The sequence below is a fragment of the Callospermophilus lateralis genome, chromosome 3 (assembly GCF_048772815.1).
Source record: "Callospermophilus lateralis isolate mCalLat2 chromosome 3, mCalLat2.hap1, whole genome shotgun sequence".
NCBI classification, from domain to species: Eukaryota; Metazoa; Chordata; class Mammalia; order Rodentia; family Sciuridae; genus Callospermophilus; species Callospermophilus lateralis.
The window spans coordinates 109,264,323-109,284,727 of NC_135307.1; the positions used below are offsets into that span (position 1 = coordinate 109,264,323).

Consider the following 20,405-nt stretch of genomic DNA (forward strand, 5'->3'; position numbering starts at 1 on the left):
CTGATCCTCTATAAGTCTATGGGCCTTTTCATTCTTTAGCTTTTTTTTTTCCTTTTTAGGCTTAAGCGCCCTGTAGAACAGCGGAAACGCAGAGCAGCTGCAGATACCAGCTTCAGGGCATCCGGAACAAGCGGCTTGGACTGTGTGCCAGGGTCTGCCTTTCCCACCGCCCCCTCGCCCGGCTCGCCCCGCCCCCTTCCCGCCCCCGTCCCACCCCCACCCTTCCCGCCAGTAACTGCGCAGGCGCAGCCCGAGAGCTTGGGGCGTCTGGAGGCTGCCAGGCTGCCGGCGCTCTGGAGCGCGGGTGTTTGCGGCCTGCGTTCGGCCAGCTCCATCCGCTCACTACCTGAAGCAGCGAGGCATAGCGAGCCGAGCCTCCCCGCTCCCTGGGCTCTGTGGCCATGGAGAATCAGGTGCTGACGCCTCACGTCTACTGGGCTCAGCGACATCGCGAGCTGTATCTGCGCGTGGAGCTGAGTGACGTGCAGGTAAAAGGCCGGGTCCGGCGGCGGGAAGCGCGCGGGATCGCGGCTCTGGGTACCCGCCGGGGCCGCCGCCCCCTTTGTCCGTGTGCGCGCGGGAGAACCTGCAGTGCGCCAGCGACATCCGCGTAGCGGTGCGTTCACGGCGTGTGGGCCTTTTTCTAGGCTCACCCTCAGATCCGGGCTCCAGCGCACGACCTCCCCCCCCCCCCCGCCCCCGAGGGTTGCAGATGCCTTTGGGTGCTCTGTGAGCCCTGCACGGGACTCGGAGGCTACCCTGGGCTCCTTTGTTCGCGCTCAACGGCCTGGTGGAGCCCAAGCTGGAGGCCTGGCCGTCGGGGTTCTAAGTTGGCTGAGGCCCTTAAAGACGTATGATGAGCTCGTTGGGTCTGAGGTGCGTTGTGACAGTGGCTTTCTGGGCCGTGACTGGATGTCCAGCGCTGGCCTGAGAAGTCCAGTCAGGCCCTTCAGACGTTCTCAAGATTTCCCACCTCCTGGGAGGCGTACACCCCTCCTTTACCATTCAGTGATGGAAATCATAATTTTAAAATTTGCAAGACCTCGAGAAAGTGATCCCCTCGCTCTTTTTTGAAGCCTGTGAATTTAGGTTTGCTAAGTTGCGTAGAGAACATAAAGATTATTTTAAGTTACATTAAGCATTTACGTTTGATCTCTTTGACTCCTTAATGTGAGCAAGCCAAAGCCCCCTGTTAGTGAAGAGTCCAGGGCTTGTGAACCCCTTCATCTCTAAACAAACCATCCAGGGTTCAGTTCTTTAAGGAACTGGAGTTTTCGATCTGGAATGTTCTTTCTACAGTCATCATTAATCCCAATCTCTTTGACATCTATGGCACTCTCTTAAATTTTTTTTTTTAGTTGTAGATAGACAAATACCTTTATTTATTTATTTTTATGTGGTGCTGTGAATCCAACCCAGTGCCTCACAAGTATTAAGTAAGCGCTGTACCACTGAGCCACAACCCCGTCTTATTGATGGTACTTTGTAACCCCATTCCCTCCATTGAGCTCTCTTCCTCTGAATCAGGCTTTTTTTTTGATCTGTCAGTTCGCCTGGCATGTTGTCTTGCAAAGTGTAGGTGCTTTCTGAGTGTTGAAGTGAATTTGTTGAATTTAATCCTTGATTGTGGAACATAAACCTGTTTTCCTCTTGAAAGATGAAGATAATGCTTGTCAGAATGCCTTTAAGTAGGCTATGGCATTGCATGGTGTGTCATTTAATATGTTCAACCATACTGAATTATATTTTTCCATCTGAGGGTGAATAAACATTATGTGCTGTCTTCCTCTACTCTGCTTTAAGGTGTTTACTGAAGTAGAAAAAATAAAATCTTTTGTAGATGAGGATCAAAGTTCTCAACTAGAGAGTTCTTCCAACAATCAATTAAAAAAGTACAGAACGTGTGTTATGATAGTCCCTCTAAGTATTCATTAAGCAGTATGTAAACCAAATTAAATAAACTCAGGCCCTGTTCTCTCTAAATGCATATTATGGCATGTTTTTGAATCCACAAGAAAAAAGATATTTTTAAAGGGAAGGAGTGATGACAGAAAGAAATGGAAATTAGTGAGACAAATGAAAAAATGCACCATACTTATAATTTTCTTGAAAGATCTAAACCTCTTAGTTAAGTAACATGAACAGGTGTTAATCATAGTTGATATATTTAGAAGTTTAGAGTTACATGTTTGAAATATATAACAGGGAAAAAACATGAAGTTGGAGAAAAGTGTATTCTTTTTTTTTTTTTTTTGGAGAATTAAATCTTTTTTTTTTTAATTTTTTTTTTTTGGGAAAAAAGTCTTTTTTTTCCCCCAGTTGTTTTTATTTATTTTTTTATGGACTTTCACATCTGTGATTCTGAAGCATTCATTTCAACTACCATTAGTTTAAAAACAACATGTTAATCCCATTCATAAAAGAAATCCTCTACCATGTATAAGATATTACAGATTTACAAAGATAAGTCGGATAGACTTTGACTTTTTCAAGGCACTCTATCTAGAAGGAAGCATGTTATCATATAAAAGCAGAAAGGTTTGTTCATGGGTTTGTTGGTAGAATTGGAGTTGGATGTTGAACCAGGTTCTTACTGTTAAATTTTTTTTTTTTTTAAACCTCTTTCATTTAGTTAGATTCAGAAATGAGATGTATTCTTATCCAGCTGATACTGGGAGAACTTTCCAGAAAGAGAAAGGGTATAGATTTTCAGATACTTGTAATTCTGACATACTGTGTCAATGCCCTACAGTCAAAGAATACTAGGAATGCACCTGTGTTTAAACAAGTTGGGTTTATTATTACTCCAGGCAGCAAGGGAGAGCACACACCATGAGGAATGGTGTGTCTCATTAAGAGGATATTAGAACTGATTGTAGAATTTGGGCTTCTGTGGTTTGGGGCTGGTTTAAGGAAGTGGGGGTTCAATATAGATTAAATGCTGTCATAAAATAGGGGCATTTCTGTGGCTGGGCATCTGAATAAATCTTATCTGTAAGAAGGAAAATCTAGCCCAAGAATAAAACATTATATTGTAGAGAAGTAGGACTCCATTCAGCCAAGAGAGAGAGAGGATATTTGATATTTTGTGGGTGGCATAGTGACCACGTGTTCGTCTGTGCTTATGAAAAGTTTAAGAAATGGTCTTTGTCTCATCAAGTTTTCAGAGTGATCTTTTCTGAGATTGGTATTCTGTGAGATAGTTTGTGTCTGATAAGAGAATGATTTGGTCTAGCTGGAGAGGCCTGCTTCCGAATGTCAAGGACTGCCCTTTTTATAAAATTTATTAATTGATTGCTCCATGCAGGGGCTGTTGAAACCAGTGGTTCTGGCTCATGATGAAGCACTTCATTTATTTGTTCAATAAAAACTATTTATGGTACCTATGGGAGGTGATTTGAGTTATTACCTCCCTGGCTGGGTGAAAGGCGCTTAGATGCAACTGTATGAGAGCCTTCCCCACCCTGTCCCAGGTATGAGGGCTTGTCCGTGTGGAGGTGTGCCTGGCCACTGACCCGAAGACTAGTCACTGACCCTGACCTTGGAATGCTGCCCCCCTCAACCTTCATTGAATGGGATTTTCCCTTGAATTTTTTGTTCCCCAATAAAAGCTCGCTCTCTGGCATGCTTTCCCTCTCTCACTAGCCTCTTCTGTAAACTTCACCACCGCATTAGGTGGCTGGAGGCAGGAGCTAGGAGAAGCCGTCTCTGGAGCTGGGAATTAAAGGTAATGAGAGTATGTCTCTTTAATTTAAAAACTCACTAGTAAAATTCTATGCTTCGAACCTTCTTTTATGAAGCTCGTGCTCTGGTTGCGCGGCAGAGGAACCTATTCTTGTCTGTCATTAAGGTAGGTGTTGGGTTCTTAGATAGTTCTCTAATGCCTCCTGCTATCTGTAGTGTGTCACATAACTCTAGTTCTAAAGTACTGAATACTACTTTGGGGTATCAGCTCTGTGCCTTTTCTGCTGAGACACACAACTGTCTAGTTGTCACATCTTCTTCTGTCCATGGAGCTGCAGGGTTAATGACTGATGAGAAACCACTGATGATGTGCATGAGTGTGGACAGTAACCACTTAAATATTGTCATTGTCTGTGCTTGAAATGAGTAGTTAGTAAAGAGGTAGCAGGGGCAGCATTTCTTTCAGAGTAGAGTTTATATTCAAGGGAAGCATAATGGACAGGTTTGTTTCCACAACCAAAGCTGTTGAAATATTTGCTCATTTATCAAGGCCTTTGTTTGTTTTAGTTGTATGTGGACAAAGTGCATAGCTCTGGGAGCCATTTGACAGAAACTATTCTTGCCTACATCTAACAGGGAGTCTGGTGGAAAAAGTGGTAACTGCAGGCATGAGATTGGGACCTTGCTCTTCACTTGCTATCTGGTGACCATAGATAATGCACTTAACCTTTGTGAGCCTCAGTCTCTTCATTCAAATAAAAGTGAGTGTTAACACCCAATTCACAGGACTCTTTTGAAGTTGAATTGGATAATGGATTTGAAAGTGTTTTGTAAATTCTAGTGTGCTATTCAAGTGTGAGGGATTAGTAATTGTGATACTAAGCCTTAGATGAGAGGGCCAGACACTAAGAACAATGGAACAGAATAGTCTATTAGTAGACCTATCTATACATGAGAAATTGTACAACCAAAATGGCCTTGCACATTAAAAGAAAAGCCCTTTGGGAAATTGGACTGGGAGAATTGGTCATCCAAATGGCAAAAAGATAAAATAAGATCCTGCCTTAAGCTATACACAAAAATCAGTTTCAGGTGACTTGAATGCATGAAGAAAGACCACTAAAATATAGGAGACTATTTTTGTGATATTGGATCAGGGAAAAGTGTCTTTAAACCCTAAAGATAAAGATTGACAAATAAGACCAACTTGAAGAAGATATTTGCAGCATATATAACTGACAAATGAATAGCACCTTGACTATTTAAAGAACACCTACAGATGAGTAAGAAAATGATGTATTTATTTAGAAAGAAAGGGCAGATTATATAAACAGTTCAGAGTAAAAGGGTACATGAAGAGTCAATAAACCTGAAAAAAGATGCTTAATCTCAGTTATAATCAGACAGGTAATAAAAATCATAGGATACTGTGTTTGTTCTTTCTTTCTTTCTTTCTTGTTTTGTGGTGCTGGGGATTGAACCCATGGATACTATTATTTCTTACATTAGATTTGGAAAAATGAAAAAGTCTGACATTGCTAACTGTGAGGATATTTAGTGTTGAAACCTTTTTATACGGTTGGTATGATGGGAGTATTTATTGAAATAATTGATTTGGAGAATAGTTTGGCTCTCTCTAGTCAAATTGAAGATGTGCATATCCTTATGACTTGGAAGTTTGCTCCTTAGAGAAGCTCTTACACGTATGCACAAGTAGATAGAATGTTGGTTGCAACACAGAATTGAAAACAGCTTCAATTTTTATCAATAGGAGAAGGGATAAATTGTGGTACGTTTGCACAGTGGCACACTATACAACAGCTAAAATGAATGAAATAGATCCACCTATCTATACAGTTAAAGCTTTTAAATAGCTCAAAAAGCAAGTTGAAGACTAATATAAGCGGTATGAAACTATTTATGTAAACATATAATGCTGTTATATAATGCCTAAGTACCAGATATCTTTATGAATATTCAACATGTTATTAAGTGAATAAAGAAATAGAGTGGGGATGATAAACTCCAGTTCCAAAATAATGATAATTTGCAAGGATGGGATGTATTAGAGGGAGGGAGGGCAGTTGTTACGATTTAGATGTGGTGTCCCCAAAAGCTCACTTGTGAGATAGTACAAGGTTTGGAGGAGAATTGATTAGGTTATAGCCTTAAACCTGATTAGTGAATTAATCCCTGATGGGATTAACTGAGTGATAACTGGAGGTCCGTGGGGTGTGGCTGGAGGAAGTGGTTCATCGGGGGCATGGCTATGGGTATATATTTTGTATTTGGAGGGTGGAGTCTTTCTCTGCTTTCTCATCTTCATGTAAGTTGCTTCCCTCTGCCACACTCTTCTGCCATGTTGTTCTGCCTCACCTTGAGCCCTGAGGAATGAAGTCTCTGTCTATGGATTGAGGCCTCTGAAATCATGAGCCCCCAAATAAACTTTCTTCCTCTACAGTTGTTCTGGTTAGGTTCTTTCATCATAGCATTGAAAAAAACTGACTAAAACAGCAGTAATTGTGTAACTGTATTCATAACTCAATTTTTAAAAAACTGAGTCAAAACAAAATATTGATGGATAATAGGTATGGTGATGTTTGTTATATTTTTCAGTGTTTGATTGCTTAAAAATTTTATAATAAAAATTCAGTAAATCAAAATTGTTTATAACCACAGTACAGAAAAACTCACAGTAGTGAACTAATTTGGTAACTATTTAGCATTCACAATGATTCAGATGCAGGGCTTAGTACTAGATATTCAGTAGTGACCAGCATCTAAAGATACTATCTTCAGGTTGAGGGAGATAGACAATAGATAAGTTAATAAATAATTACCTGGTAGAGACTATTTTAAATAGAGTGGTCAGGGAAGGTTTCATTGAGGAGGTGATGTTTCAGGTAAGTGAAGCTTGAATGAGTTAGGCAGAAAGGTGGGGGATGGGACTGGGTATGTAGTTCAGTGAAAGAGAGCATGCTTAGCATGCACAAGCCCAGGGTTCAATCCCCTGCATCACAAAGAAAAAAAGAAAGTTGGGGGTAGAACTTTCCAACAAGAGTACAGACTTAAAAGCAGGCCAGAGCTTGGTGAGTTCCAGGAACAGAAAGGATATTAGTATGTTTGTAGCGTCGTAAGTGAGCAATATGTTAGTGGGAGATGAGGTTGGAGGGATTTGCAAGATGTAGGTCATGTAGAGTGTTGTTGCCATGGTAAGGAGCTTGCGATTCATTGTAAAAGCAATGGGAAACTATTAAAGAGTTTTAAGTAGAAGCATGAATTCTTAGGATTTGTGTTTTAGAAAAGATTATTTGGGATGCTCTGTGGATTATAAGGAGACAGAATTGAAATCTGGAAGACCATTTAGAGAGATTGCTGTAGTAGTATGGGTAAAAGGTAGGGTGGCTTTGTCTTATAGTGACAGTGAAGAGGACTGTAGAGATGGAGAGGGCCATGGACAGATTTGAAGATATATTGGAGAGAAATATATAATCTATTAGGCCTTAATAAATTTCATGTAGGAGAGAGAGAGGAAAAGAACCAGGGTTGGGTGCTGGAGATCTTACACATTTAGAAGTTGAGCAGAGGAGAAAGAATTAGCAAAAAAACAGTGAAGAAAAAGCCTATGTGGCAAAAAATCCAAGATAGTGTCCTGTGATGTTCTAGAAGCCAGGAGAGAAGAGCATTTCAATGGGGTGGTCAGCTGTGTCCAGCTGCTTTTTTTTTTTTTTTTTTTTTCCAATTTTTTTTAGTTGTAGATGGACAGAATGCCTTTATTTTATTTGTTTATTTTCATGTGGTGCTGAGGATCAAACCCAGTGACTCACACATGCTAGGCAAGCACTGTACCACTGAGCCACAGTCCCATCCCTCCAGCTGCTTTTGATAGGTTGAATAAGATGAGGTTAGATATGTGTCAAGGGGATTTAGCAATGCATATGTTATTGGTGATCTTGCCGATAACAGTTTCAGTGGAGTGGTGGGTGGTGGGCATGGAGACTAGGTCAGAATGTATTTAAAAGTAAACTTATATGTTTTCTAGCATGATCAGGGCCCTGGTTCAATCCTCAGCACCACAGTATATAAATAAAATAAAATATTACAAGTAAATTTGTGGTAAGGAAGAAGAGATAAATGTTGATAACCTTTAAAGATATTTTTCTTGGGGAAAAGAGAAGAGCAGAGAAATCGGTAACATAGGTGGCATTCTGATTTAGAAGAGAAAGGTCACCATGGCCAAAGAAGGCATTCTTTTTAAAGATTGCAGGCCTTGAGCTGTGTTTTTTAGTATAGGATGAATTTGAATCAAAAAAGGGGTGTTTGAACTGCTGATATAGCTCAGTTGGTAGAATGCTTGCCTTGTATGCACAAGGCCTTGGGTTCACCCCCACCCCCCTCACACACCAAAAAAGTGGTAGACTGGGTGTGGTGGCAAGAACCTGTAGTCCCAGCAATTTGGGGAGTGGAGGCAGGAGGATCTCAAGTTGGAGTCCAGTCTTAGCAACTTTGCGAGGCTCTCTCTCAAAATAAAAACTGAAAGGACTGGGGATATAGCTCAGTGATAAAGCCACCCTGGGTTCAATCTCCAGTATCCCCCCCCTGAAAAGAGGCAGGGATTAGAAGAGGATATATACTGGATCTACATTCAATTGAGTATTATTCAGATATTAAAAGAATGAGTAAGATGTCTGTGAACTGGTAAGGATTGATTTAGGTGGAAAGAAGCAAGATGAGAAGAATGTATATTGTATGCTACCTTTTGTGTAAAAAACAGGGATTTAAAAACAGATGAATATATTTGCTTATTATTGCAAAATACACATAGATATAGGGAACCAGATAGACTAGAAATTAATGAAAGGTGGGAAGTAGAAGTGTAGTAGAGAATAATGGGTTTGGGATAGGACTTCTTTTTCTTAAAATTTTATCTTTTAATTTTAGGTGGGCACAATATCTTTATTTTTTATTTTTATGTGGTGCTAAGGATTGAACCCAGTGCCTTATGCATGCTAGGCGAGCACTCTACCACTGAGCCACAACCCCAGCCCTGGGATAGGACTTCTGAGGAGACTTGTTAAATGAAGTTTGGTTTTTGAACAATGAATATTTTACATATTCAGATAAAATTTGATAAAAAGAAAATCTTGAAATTAAATACAATCAAAAGAACCTGACTGTATATCTATTTATTAACATATTCCTACAAATTAATGTAAGTAAATTTGAACACAGTACTATTTCTTTAGTAGACTATGGGCTAAAGATGAAAGAAAGAACAAAGAAAGAAAGAACCTGCAAATAATTGTTATAATTATGGTTAGTAAAATGTTGATATTCTAATTCTGAAACTTTTTTAGCCTAAAACAAATAAGTAGATATGTTAATGTTTTTAGGCACAAAGATTTTTACTATAATAAATGCAAATATGAAAAATTGTAAGGAGAAGCTCTGTAGTAGTAAATTTGAATTGGAAATTTCAGTGTGACATCATGATTTTAAAATTCCTGGCTAGACCACTAAAAGATGAACATTGAGTACATCTCAGTACATCCAGACAGTGGCTCCTAAATTATTATTCCCCTGCTAAAGGAACTCAGGCTCTTTGAAGAAGTGACCAATAATTCCAAGTCTGTGACAAGAAAAGTCCAACATCCTTAAAGGGAACAAGGTCATGTCAGAATGACCCGGCACCTGTTTGAAGGGATTTCCACTGGCCAAATTTGTGACAATTTGAACATCAAAAAAGACCAAGAATGGTAACAGATTTTGGCAGAGGAGATTGAAAATGAAAATCCATCCTTTTTTTTCCAGCTAGGAAAAATACAGTAATTTATGTGTAATGTTTCTGCACAGAGAAGCTCTTTAGATATTCAGTACATGTTTTTTGGAGGACTGGTTACCTAAGTAACCTCTGCCTATCAGGTACTAAAATTTCATGTTCCTATAGAAGGAAAGCTGATTTTCACCAGAATCACATAGTTTGTAGGCAAAGTCTAGGCATAGGAAACCACTTTATTCATCAGGCAATGTAGGAAGCCACATTTCCAGATGCCAGCCAGAGGCTGATCTTAGAAGCAGGAACTTTGAAAGATTGCAGTTTTAGACCTGCTATATTAACTCTTCTGTGCACAAACTAATCACACCCAAGCAAAGATAAATACTAATAATTAGAATGAGAATTGAAACCCTCAGTCTAAAGGGTTAGGTAGCAGGTAGTTCACTGAACTCTTTGTATCATGCCAAAGATTATGAAAATGGGTGAATTGATTTAATTCAGTCTCTAAACAGTTATTGAAGTATTAAGAGATATAGAGATCAGTAAGAGTTTCATTCGTCAAGGAACTCAAGTTTAGAGGAGTAGATAAGCCAGTAAAAAATAAAGAATAGTGTAATAACTATTGTAATAAGTGCAAAAGCAAAGTTGTTAGGAAACTGTTGTTTGATGTTGGAGGTGCGGAGGAGGAAAGAGGGATTAACATTTGACCTGGGCTTTGGAAGATAGTGTCCAGTCAGGCATGGTGGCACACGCCTGTAGTCCCAAAAACTCAGAAAGAGTAAGGCAGAAGAATTACAAATTCCAGACCAGCCTTAGCAAACCCTAAGCAATTAAGCAAGACTCTCAAAATAAAAAGGGGTGGGGATGAGCTCAGTGGTAGAGTGTCACTGGGTTTAACGCCTATTGTATTGGGGGGGGGGTATGGTGCGGAGGGCCAGTTGCTACAGGTTTGAAAATAAATGATAGAAGTAAACAAAAAATGACATAACTAGCTGGGTGTGGTGGCGCACGTCTGGAATCCCAGTGGCTCAGGAGGCTGAGTCAGGAGGATTGCAAGTTCAAATCCAGCTTCATTAATGGCAAGGTGCCAAGCAACTCAGTGAGACCCTGTCTCTAAATAAAATATAAAACAGTGCTGGGGATGTGGCAAAGTGGTTGAGTGCCCTTGAGTTTAATCCTGGGTACCAGAATAATAAATAAAATAAGATAAAATAAAAAAGACATAACTAAGATATGAACCCAGGTCTAGCTCACATCAAAGCCATCTTTCACCTGTTCCCTATCCACTTCTTTTTTTCATAAGAAAAAGCATTTCTTTTCTAGTAAAAGATGGGCTAGGCTATACAAATTAGTCTTTCTGTTACAAACAACTGAAAAGTGTTGAATAAGAACATTGAAAAGTAGGGCTGGGGTTGTGGCTCAGTGGTAGAGCACTCACCTAGCAAGTGCAAGGCATTAGGTTTGATCCTCAGCATCACATAAAATAAATAAATAAAATAAAGATATTATGTCCAACTAAAACTTAAAAAAAATAAAAAAATAATTGCAAAGTAAACAAGGTAAAAATGAAATTGGGAACTTAGGTAAGATAAACATTGCAACTACTTTTGGCTTGAGAATATTTGCTCTAAGTGAACTTGAACTTTGGTTTTGTCAGTTCAACATAGTGGTGCAGTGGTTTGTAAATAAGAGCAAAGCTAAAGACTTATCATAAGATGTAACATATAATAGGAAATCTTCCCCATAAAGGGTACTTCAGAAGACCTCAAGCTTAGGATTAACTAGATAGAAGTAAACCTATACTATCTCCGTGTCCCCCACTGCTTTAGCACTGAGCAAAATAGAGGAAAAGGTCCCTGAGAAGTTACAGGGGTTACGTGGCTCTTAAAAGTTATGCAGCCCAAATTCACAAAATTTAGAAGATCCAAAACCCCTCAAGCCATGAATTTCTTTTAAATTGATCTCAACCAGTAGGGCCCCTCTGCTCCTGGTAAAAGCAAATGCAGTCACTCTGGTGTGGCTGTGCTCAAGTGTTCCCCACTGAGCCTTCATTCCCCTGCTTTTTCTGACTTGGCTATACACAAGTCAGCTCCCACTGCCCATTAGTATAGTCCCTCTCCAGGCTTCTTTCTGTCCTGGTGGTTTCCTTTGATGAGTGAAGGAGCTTAAAGAGCTGAACCTTACCTAGGAGAAAATCAAGTGATCTTGAATTAGAGATAAGAGATAAGTTGCTTCTCTTTCATTAAAAAAAGTATTAAGTAATTTCCCTTTAAATTATGCTGCTGAAGGTATGTAGCAGCTTCTGGAAATAAATGAACAATTTGGAGAATTTTGAACTCTTCTAGTGTTGCAGATTTTGGAGTCTGAGGCTAAGTTAGACTATGGGCACAGCGTGTTCCAATGAACCACCTGTTATCATCAAACATTCCTTCTAGCTGTTGAGATGAATTCGTTCTTCATGTTAGAGTATAGGTGTCACCTTGGAGATACTTTTCCCAACCATTCTGTTTCCATTGTGCTTACTTTCTTTTTAACTTTCATAACATTTACTGCCTTTTACTACTCTTTTGGCCTTGAGTGTATATTTCTTGATAACTGTTTGGTATTTTCTCACAGGAAATGACTCATCTTTTCCCATGGATTCTGTGTTCTATAGCTCAGCCGCTGAGTCTTAGAGATTTGTGCATTCCTCTGTAATATCTCTCATGGTGTCTTGCATCATTTGTCATTATCAGAATGGACTGATTCAGTACTTGATTGTTCTGCCCAGTTTGAGCAATTTACATTCCTCCTTGGAGAAGCCTATTGTCTCAGGTACAGACAGATATAGAGATACCTTTTATAGAGTTGTGAATAAACCACTATATTTATTCTCTGTTAGGGAATAGGGTAACAGGTTAAGTTCCCTAGGGAGAAAATGGTGGGAAGAAGCTCCTGATTTAATTGGATTTTTTTCATTAAAATGCCTTCTTGTATCTTTGGTCTATATTCACAGAACCCTGCCATCAGCATCACTGAAAATGTGCTGCATTTCAAAGGTCAGTATTCATGTAAGAGTGCCCAGCCTGCTACATGGAAAAGGAGACATGGTAGTGTTTTTCCTTTATTTTTAAAAAATCTATTTTATTAAATTTGTGTTGATGTTCACCCCTTTGATGCTCGGAGTAAATTAGATTGCTTTGAAATATATGACTAGAAAAAGCCAAAGAATTTGTTTAAAACCCTACTTCCCCCTTGGATAGGCCATATGTACAGTGGGAAAACAAAACAAAACAAATCAGAATCTTGGGTCAGAAATCAGAACATCAGTCTTCTAACTCTAATTCTGCCACTACCATGAACAACTTATTGACTTCCTAGGACCTATAAAATGAAGGTGTTGGGCTATAATCTGTCTTTCTCAAACTCAAGAACCCATAGATACCTAAGATTATGTCCAGAGGACCCTCAGTGGTTCATGGACCCAGACTGAGAAACATTTGAAGAATCAAGAATGGTCTTTGTAAGTGGTATCTGACTCCATTGCAGCTGTGATCACAGACAAAAATAGCCTCTGAACTTGCAGGACAGTACTTGAGTATAAGATCCCCATTGAGATGATCCAGAACGTGCTGCTTTTGTTTGTTTGTTTTAAGATTCCAATAAAAATCAAAAAGTAAAAATGTTCTTGATGAGTCTTTGTGGCTCCCTGATAATACACTTGAAGATCATTTTGAGAAACACTGTACTCTGGCTGATATTTAAGGCTTTTCCATCTCTGACAATCTCTGATTCTGAGGTTCTGGGTCCATCTCTTTTCTCCTCAGCACCTTAGCTGGTTTACTGCTCTGCCTGAGAGGGTGGGTCTGCATTCACATTACCCAGTGGGGTGGGTTCTCCCTGCTCCCTTCCCTCTTTCAGTTCCTGATGTTATTGGAGAGTGAAGAGTTACTGCTTTACGTGGGATCTCTCCTGTCTTAATATTCTCCCGTGAAAGTACAACCTGGCTTTTGTATCTGCTTTTCAAGATGAGAGAAGTGGTAGAAACAGCTCAAACTTTTTGGGATTTTAATACATTTAAAAGGGCTAGAGAGTAAAAGTTGGAGAATCTAATCTACACTTCATGGTAGAGTGCTTGAATAACATGCACCAGGTCCTGGGTTCAGTCCCCAGTACTGCCCCCCACCCCCCGCTAAAAAAAAAGTTTAAATGATAATAAAGTATTATACCACTTAGAGCTTATAGACTATGTCAACCTTAAAGAACTCTTAGAGAATAATAGCTAACCATACCAAATATTAGGCAGCTCACATTACATATGGCCAGATGAGGGAAGAGAACCCCAGGAGGGAGGGAACCAAATGAGCACAAGGTAGAGGGGAAGAGATGTTCAGTGCAGCTGCCTGGGGCTAGCAGTCACTGGGAGCTGGGCATGATGCACTGCTTGGTTTGGGAAAGGAGCCATATCAAAGAACAGGACTGGGATGGCCAACCCCAGAGATTTTCTTCCCAGTTCCACATGTCCTCCAAGAGCTGAGGAAGGTTGTCTTTCTCTTTCTTTGTTCCATTTGGGATATGTTAAGTTAGCTTCTCCCTTTATTCTCTGTTACTGGTTGGGAGGTTTTAGATTTAGAGCTGACTTTGAGACAGCATTTTCATGTACCCTGTAACTTTCCTTAACTATAGTCAAGATGGTACGTCTATCTGATTTGTCTCTACTCTGGATTTAGAACCAGAGTAAATGAAAGTTAAAGTTATTAGCTTTAACACCTTTGGCATTGCTTTTTACATTCTTTTTCTTGCCTATTATTTGTAGTGGGCATCATCTAGGCTGCTTTGGAAGATTAAGTAAATGGTCTGAAACTGACCAGCAGAGGACATTTGGAGATAAACTTTTGTCCAATTTTGGCTCATCTGGCTGTCAAGTAGCTCAAAAGCTCTCGCACATTTTGACAAGACCCCTTAATATTTGCATATATATGGGGAAGAACTGTTCCAAGCTGACTTTTGGTGGCTTTACTCTGCTCAAGTTCAAAGTAACTCACATTTCTTTCTTCATAGCTCAGGGTCATGGTGCCAAAGGAGACAATGTCTATGAATTTCACCTGGAGTTCTTAGATCTTGTGAAGCCAGAGGTATGTTTTTCCCTTTTCACTTCTTTTCCTTTTTTAGGAAATGAATAGTAGTAGTTTAGTGAAATGAGGGGCAGGGGCTTGAGGAGAAAAGATAAAAAACTAAAGGGGAATGATATAGTTCTTCTATTTGGAACAGAGCCTCTGTTTCAGCTGCTGAGGAATGAGAAAAGTTGGAGAAGCTAAGTTAAATCTGGGCATTACCGTTTATTAGGAATGTGAGCTTGAAAAAGTCTCTTCACATCTTTGGGTTCTGTTTTATTCATGTGTTAAAGGATTGGACCCAGTGATCTCAAGGATCCCTTCCATCTCTGATATTCTCCAATTTTAGTGAGACAGAGGAGTATGGCACCCGTTGAGATCAGAGTTACATAGGGGAAGAAGAAGCCCACACAGGGAGGGTTGCTTTCATGTGATTTTGCTCAGGGGCAGTGAGAAGAATAGAAATTAGAAATGGCCAAGGCACTTGGTCTTTAGAAAGAAAGCAGGAAATGTAAGTGAAGGAGAGAATCCATCAGATGGTGTATATCACTTTGTGCATTTTATACTCTTAGCTCAGGCGACTTGAGCTTATTGATTTCTCCATACAGGGGCTCATTGTTTTGAGGTAGTATTAATAGCATTGGCATAAGGGGCAGAGAACCTGTCATGGGGCTTGCCTTAGAGACCGAAATAAGGCATGTAGACAAACAATAAGGTAGAACAACCTCTAAGAATTTGAGTTTAGTTGAGAAGACTCCCTAGACCGATACTATGGAAAAGTTGTAACTGATCCAGAACAGTTTTGGCATCAATGCTGGCTTTTCTACAACAAAGATTTGCTAAGCTAGGAATAGTCATTTTCTTGGCAGGAAAATTTGGCAGCTGAGGTTGCCCTTGGGGTGATTTAACATACTTCCTTCATGATATGACTCTGGCAGGACATTCATACTAGCCCTCCAAGCTAATCAGGAACCATTTGCCTTTCTTGTCTTGATTTATTCCTGTTTTATTTTTGAGGAAAATCAGAAAAAACATCTTATTGTTCTTACCAATTCTTCTCTATGATAGCCCTTGACCTAGATGTTCTCTTTGCATCAGGACTTGGAGGGGAATAAGCTTCTCTGCCTGGCCTGGTGCAGTTTCAGGGAATGAAAGAGGTATTCTTACATTCTTGCTTTCTCTCCTAGCCGGTTTACAAACTGACCCAGAGGCAGGTAAACATTACGGTACAGAAGAAGGTGAGTCAGTGGTGGGAAAGACTCACCAAGCAGGAGAAGCGCCCACTGTTTTTGGCCCCTGACTTTGATCGCTGGCTGGATGAATCTGATGCAGAAATGGAACTCAGAGCCAAGGTTAGTAGGGACCCTGGGATATAGGCACTGAAGGCAGAAATCCTGAGGAACCCAAGTTATTTGGGCTACTTTATATTTCTCTAAGATTTTTATACGATAGGGACAAGGCTATGCATTCATTTAAAGACATGGCAACATGATTTTAGAGAGGTAATTTATGTATGTTGGAGATTTTTAGCTCAGTTGGTATTTATCTAATGTTATTCCTATGACTAGACTAAGATGATGGGTTTTACAGAGGGAGACAGCAGAGATAAAGTGCCATTTTTATATCAAGTGTACATATAATCAACAAGCCATATAATTGTTCAGTTAATCTTGGATGAGCTGGCTGAAGTGACGTTTGCCAGATTTCTGTCTCCATTCCTCTCCCCTCTCCTTACTGTACTCTTTGGAAGGAAATCCCTGTGCATAGCCCATACTAAAGGAGTAGGGAGTTATATATTGTCTTTTAGAGTAATTTTTTAATGAATGAGAGATTTGGATTCTTGCCCATTTATTTATTTATTCAGTCATATTTATATCAGTGTGAACTCATGGATATTTATTTTATACTTTGGGTTTTAATTGAATACTATGTTATTTATTTTGTTGCTCAAGATTATTTTAGTTTTGGCCATTGGGAGTGTTTTACTTGATTCTTGAGTCTTTGGAAAAGCTCCATCAATTATTGTACGACTGGGTTTTTTTGTTGTTATTTTTGGCATTTCCTTATTTTCTGGAAATATAAGCTGCCCCAGGCACACTTTGTATATTCCTTGCTCCAGCCCTAGAATAGCCATTTCTCCAAGGAGCTGTCTAGTTTTTATTGAAGACTGGGTCCTGGGTATCTTCTCATTACTGTGGTGTCATTGCTTTTAAACCCTCTCAGCTAACAGAACAAGGGAATACATATGAGTGCATGCTAACCTGTGTATATACCCATTCTTATAAATATTCTTTGTGTCCATCTATATATTAAGATAAATGATAGTCAATACTGATGTTGGAAAGATGATCTTAGCTTCTAGAAAAATTATATTAACATTCTAAAATTCTTAAAAAATAAAATAACAATCCACTTCCTGCCTTAATACTCTGTTTTGTTTCTGTGGTTATGATAATTTTCTGGCTATCCTTTCCGACACTAAGATTGCAAGATTGTCCACTTGGCAGTTTGGAAGCCTGCCGCAGTCCGGCTGCAGCAAAATAACCGGGGGGAACAACTTGTGTACGTTGATACAGCAGGAGTAGGAGCCATTTATTGTAGGACAGGAGCAGTATTTATATATTCCACACAGCTTATCTAATTAACATAAACTAGATACAGCAGTCAACCAATCAGGAATCTCCACACTTAATGGCTCACTGGCGTTACTTCACAAACCACTCCCTCTGGCATTTCGCCAGGCGCCATCCAGACTTGTTTACAGACTCTAGCTGGTGGTTTAGTTCAGTAGACATTTGATGGGCATCCTGTGACTCTAATGTTGCCCATGAAGGAGTTGTCAAGCTTTTTAGTACCATGAGCTAGGACATTTTCCTCATGGAACAAAGGAGGTGGTGGCAACTGAGGGAGTTAGATCACTTGTCCAGTATGTGGGCTTTTGCAAGTATCTGGGAATTCTAACTTGGAAAATTTCTGTCTAAATTCTAGGAAGAAGAACGTCTAAATAAGCTCAGACTAGAAAGCCAAGGCTCCCCTGAAAGTAAGTTGCCCTCTATGCTAAGGGAGTTACCAGTTAATGATAGAGGCAGGAGTGTGGATGAATGTGAGGAGAATGAATGGTTTTACCCTAGTGAATAATATGGGTGATTTTACGAGAAATTCTTTATATCCAGTGCTTAAGCTGTGCATATCCACACTAGAAGTCCTACCTTTAATGTGTCCTTTCTGTTTGGGGCCTGACATCATCCTAGCATACCAAGGCTTGTATAGCAGCAAGGAAGAACCTCAGACTCTTGGACTGGCCTAATAGCAAATGGCAACAAAATCTTTTTTTTTTTTTTTTTAAAGAGAGAGGGAGAGAGAGAGAGAGAGAGAATTTTAATATTTATTTTTTAGTTATCGGCGGACACAACATCTTTGTTTGTATGTGGTGCTGAGAATCGAACCCGGGCCGCACGCATGCCAGGCGAGTGCGCTACCACTTGAGCCACATCCCCAGCCCGGCAACAAAATCTTATATAAGCCTGTGGAAATGTGCATTGGTACAAGGCTATACTCCTCCAGCCTAGTGTTTTTCTCCCAGATGACATCCAAGTGCTGTGCAGAATGAAATAAATAGATAAGCAAAACAAATAACAGAATAAATATTTAAAAAGCAGAATGAAATAAAAGCCCTTCATTTAACTTTTTCAGCCATAAATAAGAAAGGGAACGTTTTAGAGCAGTGGTTTTTAAATTTTGTTCTGTGGTACCCAGGGGAATTCAGCATTTTATATTTTGGGGTTCTCAGTAAATTTCTTTTGGAAAAGAGATTGAAATAAGATTTGAATAGTCACTAATTTAGTTCTTTAGAAAAGCAGAAGAAAGGAGACAGTTAGTGGAGACAAAAAGAAACAATATAAAAAGGCAAACTCGAGATTGAATTTTTTGATGTTTTAGAGGGATAAACTTTATATATATGTGTGTGTGTGTATATATATCTATCTATATCTATATATATATATATATCTATATATATATACACACATACATACACACACACATACACACAGTTTTTTTTTTTTTTTTTTTTTTTTTGTGGTGACAGGGTTAAACCCAGGGCCCCATGCATGTTTGGCAAGACTTTTACCACTGAGTTATATCCCCAGCCCATAAAAATTCTTATGTGAATTTTCAGGATGTTAAAGCTTTAACTGTTTTTTGTTTTGTTTTGTTTTGTTTTAAAGTTCATAAAGTTTTTTAAAGAAAGGAGTTCTTCATGATGGAGAAGTATAATAAATTATAGTTTTGAAGAAAAAAAATCAATTAGTTAAATGTGCCAGAAGTCTCAACTTTTTAAATTTTTTTTGGTACCTTAGGGTAATGCTGTCTTTATTGACCACACTATTAAATTATTTATTAAATACTATTAAATTATAATTATTTGAGCATTAACCAAGTGTGTATACAGAATATCTGTAGCCAGCAATAAAATCTGAACACTCAGCTCTTCTCTTGAGAACTATCCTTTCCTTTATACCCTCTGGCTCAACCTTGCCTATAAGCTCCTTATTTCTTTCTTAACTCTGTAATTAGCTGAACCTTCATGAACCTTATGCTGCAGACAAAATTAATTCCTTATTTTTCTGCCTGTGATTTTGAAATGTCCTCCTTTTGGTTATGTCCTCCTCTTGCCCATCCATCAAGGCCCAGATCAGATACCAGTTTATCCACATAGACTTGCCTAGTGCCTCCTTGCCCAGTCTAATGTCATTTTCTTTTACCCTGAAATTTTCACAAGAATTACTTGTCACTTTCTTTATTTTTTAAAATTTTTTTTCACAATGCGTTTATTTATTTGTTTTTATATGGTGCTGAGGATTGAACCCAATGCCTCACATGTGCCAGGCAAGTGCTGTACCAGGCTACAGTCCCAGCCCTTACTTGCCACTTTCTATCGTGTATTTTGGTTTTTAGATTGTAAGCTCTTGGAGGGCAGTATTACTATCTTTGTATCATAGTAGTGCCCTCATAATATCTCATTGTAGGTGTTCAGTAAATTATTGGTTAAATGAATATATGATCAGATATCAGAGTTTATTTTTTATTTACTAGTTCTACTTCATTGAGCTAGTTTGACCTGTATGATCATAAAAAAATTCCATAAAAGAAGAAATATATATTACATTAAGATAACTAGAGTGGAAGCTGAGAACTTTGATTCTCTTCTTTAATGTGAACTAAAATGGTCAGTCATTCTTGGGATAAGTGTTTTTTTCTTGGCTTTGTTGAGTCTGAATACTTATCTCTCAAGGTTATGAGAGAAAAGACTGCTGAAAGCATGCCTTGGAGTGCAGTGTTCCTTATTTTTCCTTATCTGCTTCTTTATGGGAGTAGGAAGACCTGGACCAGGAATTGGGTTTGGGAGCTTAGGGGCACTCAGGTAGGAAAAAGGGCTGCATTCATCCAGATATGCCCCATACCTGCCCTTCCTGCTGTGACTACTGTGTTTAACAGCTTACTGTTTTGCTTTGTTTTAGCTCTTACAAGCTTGAAGAAAGGATACTTATTTATGTATAATCTTGTGCAGTTCTTAGGATTCTCCTGGATCTTTGTCAATCTGACTGTGCGCTTCTTTATCTTGGGAAAAGGCAAGTATGACATTTCAGCGCTAGTTTTTCTTTCCTCAGTAGTTTGGCCCACTACTCAGCAAAGGTGACAGTCTCTGTTTTTAAAATTAGTAGTAACCCCCCATATTTGGTAGTATTTCCTACATTTCATTTTTTCTTTCATAGCTCCTGTTTCCCATGTTCTTTTGAAAAAGGCCAACTGAATTGATTTTCTTTCCATTTACCAAGTGAAACAGGCCTAGA

The 20,405-nt window shown here is 39.1% G+C and overlaps 1 protein-coding gene across 1 annotated transcript in view; it reads left to right on the top strand.

Moving 5' to 3' along the window:
• Window positions 1-279: 279 nt before the first annotated feature.
• The window catches only part of Hacd3 (3-hydroxyacyl-CoA dehydratase 3), a 33,477-nt gene continuing 13,351 nt past the window's right edge, over window positions 280-20,405 (top strand). Inside the window, exons 1-6 of the mRNA XM_076850965.2 lie at window positions 280-488; window positions 12,456-12,498; window positions 14,501-14,574; window positions 15,741-15,905; window positions 17,542-17,593; window positions 20,073-20,183. Coding sequence (XP_076707080.1) covers window positions 402-488; window positions 12,456-12,498; window positions 14,501-14,574; window positions 15,741-15,905; window positions 17,542-17,593; window positions 20,073-20,183 — 532 coding nt within the window. The 5' untranslated portion in view covers window positions 280-401. The remainder of the gene's footprint in view (window positions 489-12,455; window positions 12,499-14,500; window positions 14,575-15,740; window positions 15,906-17,541; window positions 17,594-20,072; window positions 20,184-20,405) is intronic.